Below are 20,178 nucleotides of genomic sequence, written 5' to 3'. Positions count from 1 at the left end.
TGGTTAAGCTCATGCCAATAAAACAAACGAAGACATGCGGAAAATATGGTGTTTTTTTAGACTGCCTGCTTAACTTGCAGGTTATACAACCAGTGACGTCACCGCAATGACGAGCGCGGGAAAATTGCAATGTTGGTTTTGGCATCACATTCATTTGCGGTTTTCGGGATAGCTATTTTAAACTTAAAGATAATATCATGCCGGAAAGGTTTTTTTATTTATTTATACTACCGGCCGCCCCACGGCGGCCGGTAGTATAAATAAATAAATAAAAAATAAATAAGCCCTGGGCACTCCGAAAATATGCTTAGGCTGCGTAACTCGCAAAGCCACCGAAGCATCCCCTTCAACGTTCATGGTGAGCGTGCGAGTATTAACTGCATTGCTTTATTTATCGGACTGTATGGCTTTGTTTGTTTTTCAGGGTCCAGAGCCAACTCTCGACGTTGTGTCGAAACTAGACTACCTCAACTGCGTCATCTCAGAAAGCTTGAGGCTGTATCCACCCGCAATTCGGTATGTTTGCTGCTAGCGCTCTCGTTTTTGGTCGTTTTGCTTTCCAGTATAGGTATATGCTAACGCTTAATGTGCTTAACATTTTTTTTTATATATTTATATTAAAATGTGTTTCCCTCTTCAGTCTCGAAAGATCGCCTGTTGAAGATTACGTCATGACGGACACGGGAATCAAATTGCCGAAAAACTGCGTGATCGTCATTCCCATTTATGCGATGCACTACGACCCCAGCAACTTCGAAGATCCCTACAAGTTCGATCCAGAAAGGTATCCCACTACCTGCTCTCATTTCACTTTGGGCAACCATATGTTCAGGCTATCAGATAGATAGGGAAAGGATATCGAGTATTCATCATTGAGCGGTGTAATTAACGGCCCAGGGCTGTTGCGCTTATATACGCATATAACCAGTATTTTTCAGTGTATACCTGTATACAGGATGTTTCTTTCTAAGGAAAATAGTTTAGAAAAGCAGGACAGTGGGAATTCAGAAATTATTCTTTCGGGATAACGCTACCGTCCGCGGTGGACATTAGAGGGATTGTGAAGTCGATTAGCGAATTAATTACCTCAAGCCTACTGTTTCACTTTCTAAATTATAATTGGCACATTCCAGTTAGAGATATGTTGCCCGTCAACAAAATATGGCATAGCAGTTGCTAGAACTCACTCAAGATTCTGCTCAGCTATTGCTATATATAGCTCAGTATAGGCTCCTTGCACAGGACGTCATTTCCGTTGCCCTCCAGAGAAGAGGGGAAGAAGGAGCTCCCCTCTTATCAGGATCCTCCTTTGTGCCTCCCGGATTTGCACAGGCGTCGCCATTCTCCTCCCAGAAGATTATAGAAGATTAAACTGTCACTCAAAATTCTTACAAAAGCAGCTTCCCTCTCCTCCTTTTACTTGGTGTTCAAATGTGTGCGATGTGACGTCAGTGCAAGGAGCCTATTGAACACCAGAAGATATTCGGGCAAAACGTGAGCAAGCGTTAATCCTGGATACGGACTGCTGCTTCACCACGTAATTTTCGCTTCGAGTCGCAACCGCACTTGCAACTGGAGGGCACATTTTATGCGGGTTTTTAGGCCTTCTTGCAGTAGCTTAAACTGTCCTTGTGATTGTGAGTGTGTCACTTTTTATATACGTATACGGCAACACCCACCACACCCTTCGGTGCGTATACGTATTCCCCGGGTGCAGCCAATTCCGTTCCGATGGTGCCAAAGTCCCGTCTTGCTGCGCGCAAGGGGGTAAATATAAGTGTAATGACGCATGCCACACTCTAAAAGAAGGGTGTTATGTTACACCCTTTGTCCAATATATTACACCCCAAAACGTCATTTCGACGTACAGCGCCCTATAGTCGAACAGACGGTCCCAAATTTTACGAGGGGCTTGACAGCCGTGTGGTACAACTTATTAAAATAGCTAATGTACTTGTTACTGACTAAAAAAAAAATAATCGGGGTTTTCTTGGCCCTACTGCGAAAACTCAGTGTTTTCTTTATGTGGTCTTTGATATGTATTTTAGCTATTTAAAAAGTTATATCGCACCGTTATCAAGCCCTTCGTAAAATTTGGGGCTGTCTTTCGACTATGGGGCGCTGTTCGTCGAAATGAAGTTTTTGGGTGTATTATATGGGACAAAGGGTGTAACAGTACACCTTTTTTTTTAGAGTGCAGCAATGCATACGTCTCTTGATTCCGAAGCGTACAGCCCAAAGAAAAGTATCACACGAAATACAAACGCGTGTTGCATACATGGGTAAGCCTCGCAAACACGATTATTTCAGCCTACAAAACAAACTATGTTCGAGGCACATTGCACGCGACGAGACTTGCCATGCTCAATACTACATTTTACGCAGCGTATCACTTATTGTGCTCTGTGTTACGTATACCCAAGAGTTATAAGGAAAACAATGCAAACAATTCATTTTCCCAATTTTCAGTAGCACCGTCGACTTATACGTAGTGCAGTTGTTTCGGTACTTCCTCCCTCCAAATAATATCAAACGTCACGTCATAAATAGAAGAAAGCTTCATGAGAACTCTGATCGTGACATCGCTAACGTATTATTGAATCGAGCATCTTGTCCGTCCATAGCTGGGTGTGCCCTCCAGGGCGCACTGGCCCTGTGCCAACACAGATGGCGTTTCTTTTTTCTTTTTTTTTTTTCTTCTATGTGGAGTTTGCTTTAAAGGATTCTCGTGTGTTCGAAAGACACACGAATTTTCTTTTTTCCTTCGAAACTTATGTACTAGAATACTGTAAAATAAAAGAGGCGCCGCTCTATTATAGAGAGATCGTCAGTTTTTCATTTACCGTATCTTGGTGAACTTAAGAGGACAGTAACAAAATAATTGAGTTGTGCACATTATTCCACGGTGTTCTTTTCTATTTTGTTTAAAATTGATAAATTTGATGAGTCTGGTTCTGCAAACAAGCACTGTGTTTCCTTCGTGAGTCAGGAACTTTGAATGTATATTCTTGCCAAAATAAATAGTTTACAGTGGTCTGTGCTTAGGCTAATTCAATCAAGGAGAATTAAAGCGCGAGAGAGAAAGAAAGAGAGAGAAAGTGAAGGATTGCCTAAAGCCGCCCCCCCCCCCCCCCCCAAAAAAAAAAAACAGCTTCCACTAACCAAAATCTTGAAGATGTTTTTGTTATCTCAGTCATATTTTAAAACATGCGGCAGGGTGTAACTTATTCATTATTACTTTTGCCGCTTTAACAAAAGAGCCTGTTACTACTGCTGTTCTTTTTCTTTTTTTGAGGGGGGGGGAGCGGTAGTTGTTAGGGTTTGTTCGGGCGAAATCGGCTGTTCGTATGCAACACACCACGTTATCGCGGAAAAAGAGTGATAGCGCTGCCGCGCGCTTGGGGCGATGGCGATTGAGAGGGAGTGATAGCGCTGCCACTTAACTCTCCCTTTCTCTCGCCCCCCCTCTTTTTTTACGGTTATTTAACATGAGCGTTTCAACTATAAAATCAGCCGTCACGACAAAATTTTTAACCTGTGTATGTGTGTGTGTGTGTGTATTTTTTTTCCCTTCAAACTTGAGTTTAGGTTTAGCGAAGAAAACCGAGGATGCATTCGACCGTACTCATACCTGCCTTTTGGAGCCGGTCCCAGGAACTGTGTCGGCATGAGGTTCGCCCTGCAGACGATCAAGCTTTGTCTCCTACACGCCATCCACAGCGTGCAGTTCGTTCGCACACCCAGAACCAAAGTAAGCCACCTGAAACTTAGTTCGTATTATTGCAGTCACTTGACAGGTTGCCAAATCGTTACCATAGTCTGCTGCAGGTTTTGAGTAGCAGAACAAACTCCGCCCACAAAGACCTCCTCCTTTTTTCCACTTTAGTAGAGGGAACGCTGTGGAGAAGGCCGGTGGAGAGGAGGAAACTGCCAATCATGGCGTGCGGAGGTCTTTGTAAGAGGGTCTTGTCCTGCTATTCTAAACCTGCCACAGGCTACGCCTTGCATCAAAAGTAAATCATTTTAAGCTATAGCAACGAATTACCCTCGGGTGACAAAGTACATTGCGTACAAAAGTTTACCAAACGATTTTCAATTTCGGGATTGTTGTCAAACTCTGGATTAAATGTTTATGTAGACCTGTGGTTACCATTATAGTATAGCGGGGTTCCGTAGTTTCGGATAAACCCGGGAAATTCCGAAAAACGTACCCGCAGGTGAACTTTTTTGTCAATTCAACGATATCACACAAAAACAGGTTTATACTTACACACGCGCACACACGCATTCATGCACACACACACACACACACACACAAAAAAAAAAGAATATGAGAAACTTTACATCTCTCCGTAAGCCTTAGCGGTGGTCCTAATGAGAGGTCATATAGTCTCATTTCTCCTCAGAGGAAAACTGCGTCTGTGTCGCTTTATTTCTGGGTCACGATAGGAGGCGACTACTCCAGCTTCAAGTTAAGCTTACGCCATCTCTGCTTCCCTCTGAGAAGGACGAGCTGTTTTTACGTCATTGGTAGCAATGATGTCGTGAAATTCCAGCTAAAAATTGCTCATGATGAACTTTAGATTCTTCTTTTCTGGGTTTTGTGTGGAGATTTTAGATATTTTAATTTGTAATTATGAAAGAGTAGAACTATAATTAGAAAATTAAACGCCGATAAATTCCAATTATCACAAAACTGGGAACAAAATCAAATTTAAATTCCGAGAAGCGCCGAATTGAAAATTAAAATATAAAACACCATTCACATTTCACAAAAAAAAAAAAACAGATGGGAACAGGCACAAAATATTTCGCCCTCAGTTTTCACCGCAAGAATGCTCTTTAATAAGCTCTGCTCGTAGATATAACAAAAACAATCAGTGAGCTACAGGTCGTGTTCAAAACGTGCCTGCTGTCGGCTGTATAAGCCCTAAAACGTATCATGATTGCATAAAAAGTATATGTTTTTATACGTGTACAAACGCTGTATTTGTCGATGTGAGTTTCCGAATATGACCGCCGATTTAACGAGACACTGGTTCTCTGTTATATTGCGCACTTCCTATCCCTAACTGGGATAGGAAGGGCTCAATATAACTAGGAATCGTGGCTCACTAAATATTAGTATAATCAAAAAAATCCGAATATCTAAATTAGTAACGCTGTTTTTGTTGTTTTTGTTTTGTTCTTGTTTGTTTGTTGTTGTTGTTGTTGTTGTTGCTTTGCTTCCGCCCCCTCCCCCGCCCCCCCCCCCCCCCCCCTGATATTGACGACTTATATGAGCCCCACCTTTGCAGACCTTCATTTTAACTACGGTTTGTCCATAGATGTAAAGCCCCTCTATCCTGGGAAAAGTGGCGCCATTCATTGTTGTGAAGCATGAAGGTGCTCTACATAGATGTGATAGTCAGCGACAATTTAAAAGGCTGCTAAACCAAACATTTAAGTGTCTGTAATAAGTGGCCCACGATCTTTCCACGAGCCGGCAGCCCCCAGCGTGCACGAGCACACGCAACGAAATTGATGTCATAGTCCCCCCTTCGCTCATTGAAATGTGTGGGCTCCCAGGAAAAGGAGAATGATGTCAAGCTTTTCATCTCCACAGAGAAGTCTGGTGATAAAAGATAGGCCATCAATTGGTCTAACAAGCACGTAGCTTTCACTTACAGAGATGAAAGGCCTGTATTTATGCTCTTTCGGCCCGAAGCCCACACATTACAGTGTCATCTTAAAGACCGACGACCAGTCCGCGCTTTCCACTTTTCCCCCCGCTTCCTCCTTTCCCCCTTCTACCCCGCCCACCGTTGCCGATTTTCTGCCTTGCAGGATCTCGGCTCTGGTTGTCCGGCTTTTAAGCGCGAATGACGTCAATTTCGTTGCGTGTGCTCGCGCACACCGGTGGCTACTGGCCCGTGGAAAAAACGTGCGCCACTTATTAGAGACACTGAATTGTTTGTTTCAGTATCCCTTTAAAGGGGTCATGAAACGATTTTCCTACTTCCTCCTCCCTAGCTTTAATCGTCAACTCAAATGCGAATTGTGAAATCACGTGGTCGTGACATTCCTTCGGCACCGGTGCGATGACTCCTAGGTTCCACCGTGCTTTTTATGCACACCCATAGAACTTGTCTTTCCCCAGTGACAATAAGTTCCGTCAGGGCACTCATTGGCCACGAACGCGAATCCAAATATTCGTCGACGGATTGATTGTTGACGAGCGCATACATTCGAGTGACGCAGTTTTCGTGTCCAATGCGTGAACTGGGCACTGCTGACGTCAGTTTGGCGCCGGTGACGCGCGTTTGGAACCGCGGATGTATCATAGTGGAAAGGCGGAGAGCTTTCGAAGGCAAGAAGGTACAAAATAGCCCGCTATATTTTCAGATGTTCGTACCGAAAAGCTGGCTTTTGACTTTCTAGCCTCTTTCTTTTGGCCAGCTAGACGATATGCGATTAGTAAAGTCCCAATTTAAAATCATTCATCCCAACCCAAAATTCGTTTCATGGCCCCTTTAAGAAACGCAAGATGCGGCGTGTTTTGAGCGTGTTATTGTGGCTCCGCAGCCGATCAGACTGCTGCATCAGCCGATGAGAATGCCGAAAAAGGGATTGCGAAACAAGAAGAGTGATCATAATAGGCCGCTCTCTTAACGAATTCTGGTGCATGGTGTCTCGCAGTTTGTTTAATCTGATTCATTCTCTGTCGGTCCGCTAAAACGTGTCTATCGTTTAGATGTAAAGAACTCGACGAACCTTAGGGACGCTATACCTTAAATTCCCCAATATTTTTTGTTCCAGGTTCCGCTGGAATTCTCGAGAAATTTTGGTCTGCTCACGGCCAAGGAAATCATCGTCGGAGTAAAACCGCGCTGATATTCCTAGCAGCGTTCTGATTAGTATCAGCCAAAACTCGCAGAATTGTATATACGCAGTTCATTTACACACAAGTTCAGCGAGTTTCCGAGCGTTCTTTCGCAAAGAGTAATAAATCCCGTATATTAACGGATCGTCGGAGAGAAGTTCAACCGACCATGAGAGTAGCTGTATATCGATGTTCCTTTTGGAGGTGCGAAATAAAGGTTATATAGAACAAAATGTTTCCTTTGTTTTACTTTTTTTTTTTTTTTTTTTCTGTGACTAGATTTTCTTCCGGCGGACCGCCCAACGTCCACCTCGCCTGCTCCTCTTCCTGAGGGAGAGGAGGAAAAGAGAGCGAGCGGGAAAGTCAGAACGACGAGCAATGGTTCGAATTATTAGTGGTATCCCTTACAAAAACAGGGTCCTAACAATTTTTTTTTCTTCTTCTTTTACTTATTGACGTTCCGGGATCCTACTGAAGTTATTTATACACGCAATTCGTTTTGATTATTGTAAAAAAAAAAATTTTCAAAAGAAAAATTATAAATTTTTGTAAACTTATTTATAAATATATATATATATATATATATATATATATATATATATATATATATATATATATATATATAAAATAGAATTGTATTGACGTTTTTTATAGGTTTTTTTTTTCTAAAAACACAATATAAAAGCAACTAATGATGTTTTCGTTTAAATTATTTTATAGAAAAATTATTGAGGTTATCTTTTTATATTTTATGAAAAGAGAAAACGTAATAATGTTTTTTTTAATATAAATATTGAGGTTATCTTTTTTGTCATTTGGAAGAGAGTTTTAAAAAACAACAGCTCAATTTTTTTAAATATTGAAGGGAATAGACATTTTCTACAAATTTTCCCTGATGGCATGTTTGTAAGAGTTCTAAAAATGATAGTAAGTTGCTTTGAACTTCTTTTTCTTTTAATCTAGGATTCTTTTTTTTTTTTTCTTTTTTTTTTTAATAAAAGGACGAAGGCAAATTAAGAAAGACCTTTTTTCATTCCCCTGTTCCTATATAATAAAACATTCTGATAACACAACACTTCTAACACACTGAAAAATGGTTTTAAGTCGTCATCTCTCTATAGGAAAATTCTAATTTTTTTTTATGGCACTGTATAGCGTTACGTCCAACGTAACATAAATAAAATTAAAGTTACGTCCGACGAAACATAAACATTTGCTGTGCCTGGCGTTACGTCCGGATGGACAGCAAAACCAAACCTCAAACCATCAACACACCTTTTTTAGCTTTTTACTAGCTGCTCGTCGAGAAGCACTACGGAGGAAAAAAACAAAAAAGGTGTGTTGATGGAACTTGATAAATGATTAAAGGGGACGTCGCTTATACAACGCAAATAACAAAAAAACAACAACATTAAGTGGGCAACAAAACACGGCCCTGGCCTCCCAAGCCGTAGATCATCAAGAGATAGTTTTTTGGACTTATAACATAAACCATCAAATTTTAGTGTGCGTCAAGACTAGTAATGCCAATTCAGCGAATTTAACTGAAAAGACAAAAACCCCCAAATTTAGCGGATTTTTTTTTTTTTTCCTGACGGGGAAAAACTGAGTCTTGAGGCTAGTAAATATTTTAGCATTATATTTTCATACTTGACGTATTTCTCGCGGATGCCTCACGCAGTGCAACAATTCAAAAATTTTCCTTCAAAACACAATTCCCGTGTCCTCTAAAAACAGAGAAATTGAGACTTACCCAACAAGCGACCGGGAGCCATACTTCCCCCCTGAAGCTCAATGGATAAACAAATCCGTGAGTCTTCAGAACAGCGATCGATTTCTATGCAAGACAAGTCATTCGTGGCATTACAGACGAAAGATGTCGATCAAACAAAGCTGCTAAAAGGCATCACGACTTCCCTCTCAAGCTTGGTTCAAAAGGTGGGTAATTCCGACACAGCAGATGGACGTTCTGACGTCCCTACTTGACGACCACTTGAATTCCACCCTATAGCTGGGCTACCTGTCTGGGACATACGTTGACAACATGAAGACCGATGAGTTTTCTCTCGCTAATCAAGTTGCGATGCGAGAAAAGTGCATAAGATTTATTAGCACGCTAGTATATCAAATCAGACAGCGACTTTTTGACGACGTCGAAGTTTCCAGATGATTTCACTTTTAACGGTCCAAAACACTTTGTGCGTGCTGAGGGAGCCATGATTCCTCTGCTCAAGCAGTGTCAATTCCCCTGAATAAATAAAAAAAAACATTCAAGACCAGTGGAGCAAAATCACCCGTGTTCAATGGGAGCAAATATCGTCAACGCAGTCGTTTTGGCGTGACGTTCACTCTTTTGCCAGTGGCAAAACCTGTTCACCGAGTTGGCCGGATTTGCCATGCCGTTCATAATACTGCCCAGCTCAAATGCCGAAGTTGAGAGGACGTTCAGTCAGCTTAATATTGTAAAATCTAGGCTGAGGAAAATGCTGAAGCCTTAGACAACAAACGCTATCCTCGCCGTAAAAGCGGGCTGAATCGACACAACAAAATTTGTTCTGATTAAGAACTTTTTACTGAGGTTGTAAGTGCTATCGGGGACATCTGAAACGCATACATGTGCAACCAAGTCACTTTCCTGGTCCCTTAACAAGTGCCAGCGGTCTTGTGGAGTTGGTGTAAGACGACGAAAACAGGCGACGAAGACATGCTCGGTGTGTCTTCCCCTGACCTGTGCGTTCTTTTTTTTTTTTTTCAGCATTGTTAATAATTAAAACTTTTAGCCTCATTTGTGATAAGCTTGATGACAACCGCAGCGCTGAAGCCTCTATTATTCTAGTTACCCTCTTTCGAGAACTCGTTTACATGTTATTCCAGCTCTCACAGTTTCGGTGAGCTTTCAAAACTGATAAAGGCTTATATCATACAAAAACTCACCCTGTTTTTTTTTTTTTGTTTTTTTTTGGAAGGTACGTTTTTTGGGGAAAGTTAGTAGTTATGTTTTAGAATTTAGCGGAATCTGGCAGATTTGCTATTGCTTTTTTAGCGGTTTCTGACGCCCAACGATGGCTACACAGGTCAAGACATTAGAAATAAAAAAGAATATTCAAATACGGTAGTGGCATAATCTGCAATATGAAAAATTTTGTAAAAAAAAAAATCAATATATGCGGCGTCACAAGCGAATCTTCCACTGTAAAATGAGTCGGAAAAATCAACGATGCCTGCTCAAAAAGCCCAAACTTTCACTGAATGTGCACTGACCGGGTCAGTTTCGTTGTATGAAATTTCAAGGCGTACTTCTCTTCCGGTCAAAACTTAGACCAACAAACTTTCCAAGTCCTTTCTGGGCGCGTTCACTGACGACCGAGTTAGGGACGCTTTTAAATTATGACGCAATCTCGCGATAATCGTTTTGATCAGACAAAGAGAGTGCGTCGTCTGCTTGCTCTGCCTATCGGGAGATGGCGCCACAAGTTAATGGTGTCGCTAACTCGTTCGTCTACGAACGCGCCTAACAAAGACTTGGCAAGCTTGATGGTCTTATTTTTTACAGGAAAATAACTAGGCCTTAAAATTTCCCATGATAAAACTAACCTGCTCAGTACACATTCGGCGAAAGTTTGAACTTCCTATGCGGAGGCGTCGATTTTTCCGGCTCGTTTTACAGCGGGAAATCTGCTAGTGTCACTTTATACTTGCGGAGATGTGCCAGATCATAAGGTCTGCCGCATCTCTGTGAGGAATAGTTGACTCATATATGTATATAGGTTAAGCTAAGGCCTCACGACCTATGTAAAGTAATCTGGCCCGGAGCTTTAGTTCTTATACGTGGCACAACGTGAAGCATTGAAGTTGAGAGCGCAAAGGAGATGGTAACAAGAGATTATCGTGATTGTTTGTTTGCGTTATCCCCAACAAAATAAAAGACTGTCATCAAAGTTAGAAGTGTGATAGAATGGGTTTTTCTCAGGCACGATATTGGATAGTTTGCATCTTGGTGTGCGAAATGCATAATGGACATGAAATTAGAAATTAGTTTGAATTAGAAATTAGTTTGCATGTTAAGGTAAATTACACAATGTTTGAGGCTTTATTGGATCTTTCCGGCGTTCAGCGATATATTGGCGAGGAGATCGAACAATAGGGGGCACTACGTCCAGCCTGTTTTCCCAAGAATTCTGTGTTTACGAACACAAGGCATGTGCACTGGATTATTTAATTAATCTTTCCCGATTGAGCGGAACGCAAAGATTGGGCAAGACCCGTGGTCAATATTGCACCGCGATCAGTCGTGAAAGATGAAGAGTTTAGGAGTACTGCGCCCGGCGTCGCGTTCGGCTTCACTGATTGAACATGAGCTCTGGCCTCACACTGACGCAACGTTCGGCTGCGTGAGCCGAGCACTGCCCCATCGGTGCAGTTCTCAATTTTGCCACTAGGCCGGGTTACGATGGTCGATTTCCCCCGATTTAAAATAGTTTGCATGGCTTCAGTTACGCTTTAGTGCAGATTACAGAGTGTTTTCTCAATTTTTAGTTAAGACACTTAATATCAATACGACGTAGATGTAAAATTTAAAAAAAAAAATCAAAATGAGTAGCACATTAAAAAAGTTTTCATATGCAAAGAAAGTATGATTTCGTCTTTCTTTTCTCTTTTGTGAAACATATTCCCCTTTGTAACGCCCTCCGACCCGGAGGATAAAAATAAAAATAAATAAATACACCGACTCACGCATGCCTGCCAAAACGTTCAATCTTCTAAAAGTTTCTCACAAGACGTTGTTAAACTTTCAAAAGAACCCCTTTCGGTGCTTGACCGACTTGATCCCGCCGATACACAACCACATCTCTACCGCGCGCGCGAGCATCGCTTGAGCGCATTGTTACTCAACAGTGTCTCACGTGGAGGAACTCTGTCGGAAAGAAGGCGTCACTAGGGTCGCCCTCATCGTCAAGCCTAAGTCATTAGGAAGCGCGACGCCGCGTCGGCCGCGTCCCCGAGCGCCGCAAACCTTGAGCCGCTAGTAACAAAACTCTATAAAAGGAAATGGCTCGACGTACGCGTGCGCAGATCAAGCGGATATTCGAGGCAGAAAACAGCGCGGCGCTACATGAACAACGAAAGCATCAGTTCCCCCCCCCCCTCCTTCCCCCAACCCTTCTTTCTCGCACCGTTCCGTTGCTTGGGTAACAGTACGCTTGAGTAGAAAACGCTCAGGACTCCGACGCGTGTGCGTGTTTCTTTTCGCTGCTTGTGGGTAGTGGAAAGCCATGGAGCTGCTCGGGTACTACATTCTGCCAAACTGGATGATTGTGGTTTTGTCGGCTTTCACCCTGTTGTACATGTAAGTTTTTTTGTTTTTTTTTTGTGTGTGTTGTAAAAGTGCACCGTTCTGCGACTACGTCTGACCGTTCTGTCGTCCATTCTCATGACGATACGTTCCGTCCTTTCCCGCCCTCTCAATTTCTTTGTGGTCTTGTTTTTATAAACTAGAAACCAAAGTTTCTGCAGACGCCTCAACGTTGTTGTCTAAACGTTTTATTTTCATGACAGCATCGAATGTTATCACATGCGACATCTATGAGTTGACATCTTGACTAGCATTGTGCACGAAACAGCAGGATGCGTGCTTTTAGCTCCGTTTCTTGGAGTATTCACCAGATGGAGCTGCGTGTCCGTTAACCGGTCGTCCTCGCTTTTCCATATTCGCTCTCTGGATAGGCAGAAAGGCAAACGATATGTAAAAAAAACGATCAGCACCCATGTTGTCTCAGCCAAGAAATTTGTTACAAAAAACACCTGCGAGCAGCTTTGTTTTCAGATTTAATTTTTATTTGTTTAGCTAGGAGCAACTTCGTGTTCTTAGGCAAGACTTTGGAACCTGAATAATTGTATCCTGAGGATAGTGAGTTATTTTGTTAACCAAAGTGACTTGTTTAATTCAGCTTGGTGTATCGCAGAGGGCTGAATTAAGTACACATTCAATAACAATATACCGGGATGTCTCACCTCCGGCTAATATAATTAAAAATCACTTGAAATAAAAATATAATTCCTTCGGGGTAATGTTATTGACCGTGATGGATGTTAGGTAGAAAGTGCAAAGTGATCATTATGGAATTGATTACCTAAAATCAATTAATCTTCTCTTCAATTATTCGCATCAGCTGACACATTAGAATTAGAATTTGTTCACTCTGACTTTTTCTTGCCCAATATAACAAACACCTATGAGCTGATATTTGTAAGAGCGTCTAAGTTCTATGTAGTGAGCTGATATCATTTTCCAGAAGTGACGAATTCAAGTTTTGTACCACTAGTCTACACTAAAAGTAGTCAATGACAACTTTCAGAACGATATCTTAAAAACACCACAACGGAGGGTTAAGATGTGTTTTGCACTTACATTATTTATTTATTTTTGACAGGTATTTGTCTCGAAACAAGAATTACTGGAAAGATCAAAACATTGTACACCAAAAGTTTTCCCTGTCTTTCGTACCATTACTGAAGTTTCTCTCCAAGGTGTGTATAAAGCTTGAGCATCTGCTTTTATGCATAATACCAGTCACTGTTTTGCTTTTGGCCGACGCACACACATCTCGCTTTCACTTGATGTAAGCACAATTAGTAATTCTGATTTATCTGATTGTCTGGTCTGAGCTATGAACCAAGGTCATAAGGTCGAATAGTTGCCAGGAACTACAGAAACTATATCGGTACTGTCCTTGCAATCGAGTCGCTTCATCAAAAATTAAGGGCAAAATGGACATAAGAAAAAATACCATCCTTGGATGCTGCCGCATTCAACATCCCAGTATTAGAAGATACGTCGGAAAGCTATACGCTCCACTTCGAATGATTTGTCACCATCAAATGATGAAATCCACTCGATATGGTTAGCACTTGTATAAGTGTTTGCTAACTGATTCACGCGGCAGTTAAAGGCAAGATGGGGCACTTCTACATTTCAGAAAAAACTCTTGAATTACGTTCATTTGGCCTTTAGAATAACAGATACCCCAATTATATTTCAATGCGACGCGCCGGAGAGCCATACGAGCAATTTCAAAATAGGACTGAAGCCCCGCCTCCCTAGCCTCGGGCAGCCAAAGGATTCGTCGATGACGTCACGGACAGCGACTGTCTTTCGTGGTTTTTTTTTTTTTTTTTTTTTTTTTTTTTTTGCGTTTAACAATATTTGCGCCGCAAATGGTTTGGGTATTCGGGTTCACGGGGTAAAAATACACTAGAATTCACTTCTCACTCATATTTTTTTCAAAAAGCTCCGTAGCTTCCCTTTAATACGGTTTTCTAAAGACTATATTCAACGCAAACCTGCCGGATACTGAAAAAGCTCATAAGACGGAACTTTGATATGCACTCGAATATTACCGCGTGAAGCAAAGATAAAAATCCTCGAAACATTGCTTATGAATAATTCCTTTTCTTATAATTGATAGCTTTGAAACGGACACCCTCGTGTCATACTGATCAGTACCATGACAACAAAGGTCAATTTAGTACAAAGGACTCAACGAATATTCATCCTGCATTGTGCAAATGACGTGACACGTGGCCAGATTCTCCTTTTGCTTGTAAAGATTACTGTTCCTCGCATCTGTTTCACGCTTTGATACAATTTTTTCTTATATAAGCAACACTGATGAACTGACGTCACTTGTACGTAAAAGCTGTATTTATTGCACATGCCCTGCCCTTTGATATGCACACACTGAAGTGTAGGTTCGCGATCACGCCTACTAAAATTGATAATGAATTCGAAAACCGAATATTTGTTCGTTCTTCGACAGAATTGTAAAGTTTTATTAACATTCAGTAAAAATAAGTGAAGTGCTGTAGGGGTGGTAAATTTCAGTCAGTACGCCGTTCTAACAATGCCATGTATTTTACAGTCACGCCACGAGATCGATTTGGAGATGACCCAGAAGTACGGGAAACTGTTCGGGTAAATAAACTTTGAGTCACAAATAGTGCTCCTATGTTCAACAAAAGTCATACTAAGTATTGCTGAAACATTTCATTCCAGTGCGTTTGAAGGACCACAGCCATCGCTCATCGTTGCTGAACCAGATATTGTGAAGCTTGTTCTTGTGAAAGATTTCCCATTGCTTCCAGATAGAAGAGTACGTGGCACATGTTCCGTAGTCTTATGTAAAGCTGGCGCTTTGTTTCAAATTGTGTATTAAGGCAGATGCAGTTCACAGATCCAAAAACATTTTTATCAAGCAAATTCACTTATAAAATTTAAATAGTTGTTGGAACGTTATAGTAGGCCTTGTATAGTGTTTACAAAAGTCAGCCCGTTACTTTGAAAAGTAAACTCAGTTCATGGTAGTAAAGCAGGTAATCCTTCATGGCATTAACAAACAGTAGCTACGATCGATGGTCGACGATTTGGGCATACTAGTGCAGGCGCTGTCTCTGACGGAGCAATCATGTTCCTACGAATCATTGCTTTGGGTAATTACCTTGTACTCTTCACAGAAAAAAGAAAACTTTAAAAAATACTTATATATTTTTTATGTAAGCTCGTTACTTAAAAAAAAGTAAAACAAATTTTAAGCGAAATTGGGATGAACTCACAAGATATATTGTTCTTGTCCTAGGGTTTTCTTTTTTTGTGTGTGAAAACGTTTATAGTTTGTCTCATCCTAGGATGGACTAAAGGCCAAAGCCACGGGCCGCCAGGTCCAATCACGTTCCACGCTAGACTACGACATGCGTAGCACTTATTAGGGATGGACGAATAATGCTCCGAACCCAAAAACGCTGCATCATTTCTATAGCTTCGACACTGCAAACAGTTCTTTTTGGCAATGTAAAATTGTTGAGTCACTCAGTGCTATTTCGATTCGAACCACTCTCCGCCAATCCCCATCAGTGATCCGAGACGCGGGCACTGATACGTGCATCAAAGCGCAATACGCAATTTCTAAGTCGCTCGTGATTGGATCTCGCGGTCCGTAGCTTTTGCCTTTAGTCCATCGTAGGGTGAGACGATGTATAGAATCATCTCTGTTGACAAGAAATTCCTGACTAAGCGTTCAGTCGAGCCTGGCTGCTTGCGCGTTTACCTCTGCTTATGCTTCGTTTCATCGTAAGCCAAAGTGCGTAGCCAGAGGCCAGGAGTGCACCAACAAGACATCGGCGCGCACTCCGCGGTTGATTGGATTATTCGGGGATAACATACGAAAGGAAAGATGACGAACACCTTGACGCGCTCTAAGGTTGCGAAGTACAGTGAAGAACTTGCTCTTAGATCCCGTCGTCTATTTCGTTGTGTGAAAGCAGTGCAAGGAGTACACCAATCGCATGTCTTGCAGCGCTTCGACTTGAATGATCCCCTTCTAAATAATACGATGACTCAGGCTCCTGCTCAACAATGGCGAAGAATTCGGCCGGCCGCCAGCCCTGCCTTTGCAACCGGAAGATTGCGCAAGGTGTGTTGCCTACACCGTGATTGTCATTGAGTCTTTGATTATTATTATTATCGCATTCTAGTTTTTCACTACATGTAGCTTTACATATCCCTATGTGCTTTGTGTTGTTAAGATGAATGAGCTGATCCAAGAATGTGCCAAGGTTTCCTGTGAGCATCTGCAAGAAGCAGCCAGGAATGAAGAAGAGCTGGACGCCAAGCAGTAAGTGCCGCTCACACTCATCCATTGAAAACATATATAACAATTCGGGAAACTCGACTATTCCTCAAGTTTTACCTCCAACAAAAACCCACGTTTGTCCTTATATGCCAAACATGTTCCCCCCCTAGTTCACGTTATATTCGGTTCTGTATACTAATTTAAATCTGAAGTTAATAATGATATTTATTGTTATTAACGCTGAAGTCACTTCGTTTTTACCATCCATCCGCATCTCCAGTTGGCGGGTTGTAATCCCGGCCGGGGTGTCCGTAATCTGGCGGAGCCTTATTGCAGGGAAGGCGCCGTGGTAACCGAGACTTTAGCTCCGCTTTAAAAGATTTCCATGAAGTCGGCATTAATCCCTCAATTGTCCTTCGCTGGGGTGTGTCCGATGAATAAATGTCAACTTCTTTTCTTTCTTTTTTTTTTTTTCTGCATTTGTAAGTTAACAAGGGGATTCCAAATATGTGCTCTTCAATTTCGCTGTCCTTCGCAGTGGAGTGTCGGTGATAATATCTTGAATTTATATTTCTATGTTTTGCTAAAGTGCGAAACTCGACTTTTTTTCTTTTTTACCTTTGCAGGAATATAAATTTCGCTCATTATAACGTCGACTCTAAATTTCGTAAACTTTTCCGTTTCATTAATGTTTCATCGCCGTTACCTTTGAGACTTAGGTGGCGTGATGACCTCGAATCAATGTGACACATTTCGTCTAATAGACACGTCTTTTCTTGTGCTTTTTGTAAGCGGAAAATGAGCATGTGAGCATAAAACAAAGCGAAAGCGAGCTGGGGTAAGTTAAAGGTGGACTAAAGGCGTTTCTGAGTTCGTCTTTTCTCGGAGATAACTCATTCTACGGGATCTTAGCCGCCCAGAAATCGAAAAATTATGCTTGTGCCACGTCTATTTCCCTACTAAAAATCTGATCGAAGTTCTATAGCCACGTCCTTTTCTAGCTCAGAAAGGGACGTTGCTAGAACTTCGACCACATTTTTAGTAGGGAAATAGACGTTGCACAAGCATAACTTTTGGATTTATAAGATGCTTGGAGCACGCAAGGTAGGTTATCACCAAGTACAGAATATATCAGAAACGTCTTTACTGCACCTTTAAGTAAGATCTAGAAAGCGTAGACACCGGTCAAAAGACAGGAACAAATAAGAAAACGGTGGGAACAATGGTCGATTCTCGAAATTTTTGACCGTTCCTCTTTAGTTTTCGCACGGCGTTTAATCAGCCGCTCTTATCGCGCAATTTACAATTCTATTTAGAATACCAAATATTATGCATACCCTGCGCATGAATTTTGGAGCGGTGCGCCGAGAAGAGCGACTTTTTTTTTCTCGATATATTCTGGTTATTCCAGTAATTCTTGTGGCTAGTAGTTCATCTGTAGCAAGGCAGAGCTTAATGATAATAAACAGAGGGATGAGAATAACTGATTAGGATGTTTCTGGGCGTACGCATATTGTGTGGCGGAAGCTATACGACATGGACAACCGTTAGATCATCCGCGATAGCTGCTGCAGACTGGAAGGTGCCTCCGTGATTGCTACAATTTTTTTACCGAAGTGGCGATACGCTTTTAATGCGTGAGTTGTTTGTGATTTCCCTCGCCTTTTCTATCTTGTTATAGATAATTATTTTCCCTCTCTCTTCATTTCTTTTTGCCTTTCGTCGCTGAACGCTGGGCTTTGTAAGCCGCAGTACGCAGCGAAACACAAACTAGGCTGAGCAAATCCTCAACCGTGAGGAGAGCCACATCTTAAAAGCTAAAAGCTAAACATCTTTTTTTTTTAATGTAAAAATCTGATCTCGTTTCGTAGTATTCCCTGCGTCATCTACAAGTTCTGCGTCTCCAATATCCCAAAAATATATGCACACGTTATGGGGCTTCACCGTCCCCCTCCCAATGCTACAGGCGCTAAAACACACAATACAAACCAGACTCGTGTGTAACGTGTTATTCATTCAATGCGTTACATGTATCAAGTCAATTTTTGATAACGAAGTTATTACGTAGTAACTTATTGAGAGAAAAACCTGTAAAGCATCTTCGTTCTTTTTTCAAAAAGTAACTAATAAAGGTATTAAGTTTCTTCTGGAGGAAGACGTGTTCAACACAAGTTCCCCAGCGTGATATTCACCCCAGCTCGTGCCTGCGACCCTTACGACAAAATGTGCCAAATAGACAATTAAAAAAAAAAAAAGAAAAATGCGTACAAAGTATTACAGTATAGCCACAGTTACACTGTAAAAAATGGACCGTAAAATGTACGGTCAAATACCAGGCAACTGATGCTGCCAAAATTGTACAGTAAAAATAACGGTGCACTGTAAATTTGGTTTACGATAAAATTAAACGGTGGCCGTAAATTTCTACGATCACCGTTTAATTTTCTTTAGTAGATCTTTATTCGACCGTAAAACGTTGAAAACTTTGGTACTGGACCACACCATTATAGTCGTTTGAACAGCGTAAAACATACAGCGTAAAAAACAAAGCTCGGCAGAGTATTTGGGGGTTGCTGTGTTGCACTGTTCAACTGACTAATCACGCACATCTAAAGTGATCAAAGAGTAATGCACATACAATTTTGTCTGCGGCAAGGTCGGCTGTTCTTGCTGCATCCGATGCATTAACCTTCGTGACCCGTGCTGTCAAAGGAAAGTAAAAAATATGTTATATTTATTTGCATTCCCATTTATATTCCGACATGTCGGCAATTCACCGAAGAACTTCTTCGTTTGCGTATGTTTTCCTGTTTCTTATTCGGGTTCCTCGATCAGGGTTGGTTCCAACATCTGTAAGAACAGATATACGTAGTAGTTTCTTACTACCGCAGTTCATACTACGCCAGTTAAAAAACAATTAGACAATAAATACCTAAACTCTCCAGTGACTGAAGCTTTTGAAGCACTGATCTTTTGATGATGTCTAAGTAGCCTGGCACTCAACCTTGTAGGTTAATGAAACTCCCCCATGTGAACTTCCCAATTCACATGGACACTTTTTTACCGATCTCACACCAGGTTAAGGACCGAACAGCCTTTCACCGAATTACATATTTTGATGTTGTAAAATGCAAACAAAGAACGAAAGGGAATATCTGCCGTTTCTCAACTATATAGACCTTTTTTGCAAGTGCGCCGCCATCTTGAATTGACGTCACTTCCAGTATGGGCGAAAACATTGTTTTGCCTTTGCCACGCCAATGGAAGGCATTAAGGATATAAGCGTAACTGTCACACTTTCTCGTTTTGCCTCCCCTTTATTTTTTTACTATTTGCACGTTGCAACGTCGGATTATTTTTTCTTCGCCCATACCGGATACGCCAATTAGGTGGCTGAGGACGAGAGTACACAGAAAAGGTCTATAGTCTTTTATAAAGCAACACGTAATACATTATAACATTTTACAGTTAACGAAGGTTGCTACATAGGGAACCGGATTTAGAACGGTACTATAGATCGCTTTTTTTTTTTCTTGTTCTGCACTAATAAATTCCTCTGAAACTAGTTGTCTTTATATTAAGCAACTTGCCCATTTCAGAATGGACACACTGCTGTTATTGTGTAAAATTAATATTCAATCGAACCTTTTTTAACAAGACCTCCACATCTTCAGGATATTGAAAATGATA

The 20,178-nt window shown here is 41.3% G+C and overlaps 2 protein-coding genes across 2 annotated transcripts in view; both read left to right on the top strand.

Annotated features, from left to right (window-relative positions):
- The window catches only part of LOC8025483 (cytochrome P450 3A11), a 31,555-nt gene extending 24,580 nt beyond the window's left edge, over window positions 1-6,975 (top strand). Inside the window, exons 11-14 of the mRNA XM_040208497.3 lie at window positions 425-516; window positions 641-784; window positions 3,589-3,751; window positions 6,799-6,975. Coding sequence (XP_040064431.1) covers window positions 425-516; window positions 641-784; window positions 3,589-3,751; window positions 6,799-6,873 — 474 coding nt within the window. The 3' untranslated portion in view covers window positions 6,874-6,975. The remainder of the gene's footprint in view (window positions 1-424; window positions 517-640; window positions 785-3,588; window positions 3,752-6,798) is intronic.
- A 5,038-nt stretch (window positions 6,976-12,013) lies between these two features.
- LOC8052453 (cytochrome P450 3A11) overlaps window positions 12,014-20,178 on the top strand; it is a 43,290-nt gene continuing 35,125 nt past the window's right edge. Inside the window, exons 1-6 of the mRNA XM_040208483.2 lie at window positions 12,014-12,209; window positions 13,294-13,390; window positions 14,782-14,834; window positions 14,916-15,012; window positions 16,213-16,329; window positions 16,442-16,530. Of these exons, the coding sequence (XP_040064417.1) occupies window positions 12,136-12,209; window positions 13,294-13,390; window positions 14,782-14,834; window positions 14,916-15,012; window positions 16,213-16,329; window positions 16,442-16,530 (527 nt within the window). The 5' untranslated portion in view covers window positions 12,014-12,135. The remainder of the gene's footprint in view (window positions 12,210-13,293; window positions 13,391-14,781; window positions 14,835-14,915; window positions 15,013-16,212; window positions 16,330-16,441; window positions 16,531-20,178) is intronic.

Source organism: Ixodes scapularis, unplaced genomic scaffold (genome assembly GCF_016920785.2).
Source record: "Ixodes scapularis isolate PalLabHiFi unplaced genomic scaffold, ASM1692078v2 PGA_scaffold0__279_contigs__length_252992795, whole genome shotgun sequence".
NCBI lineage: Eukaryota > Metazoa > Arthropoda > Arachnida > Ixodida > Ixodidae > Ixodes > Ixodes scapularis.
Note: the sequence above shows the minus strand (reverse complement) of the source record. Positions and strands in the feature narration are given on the sequence as shown.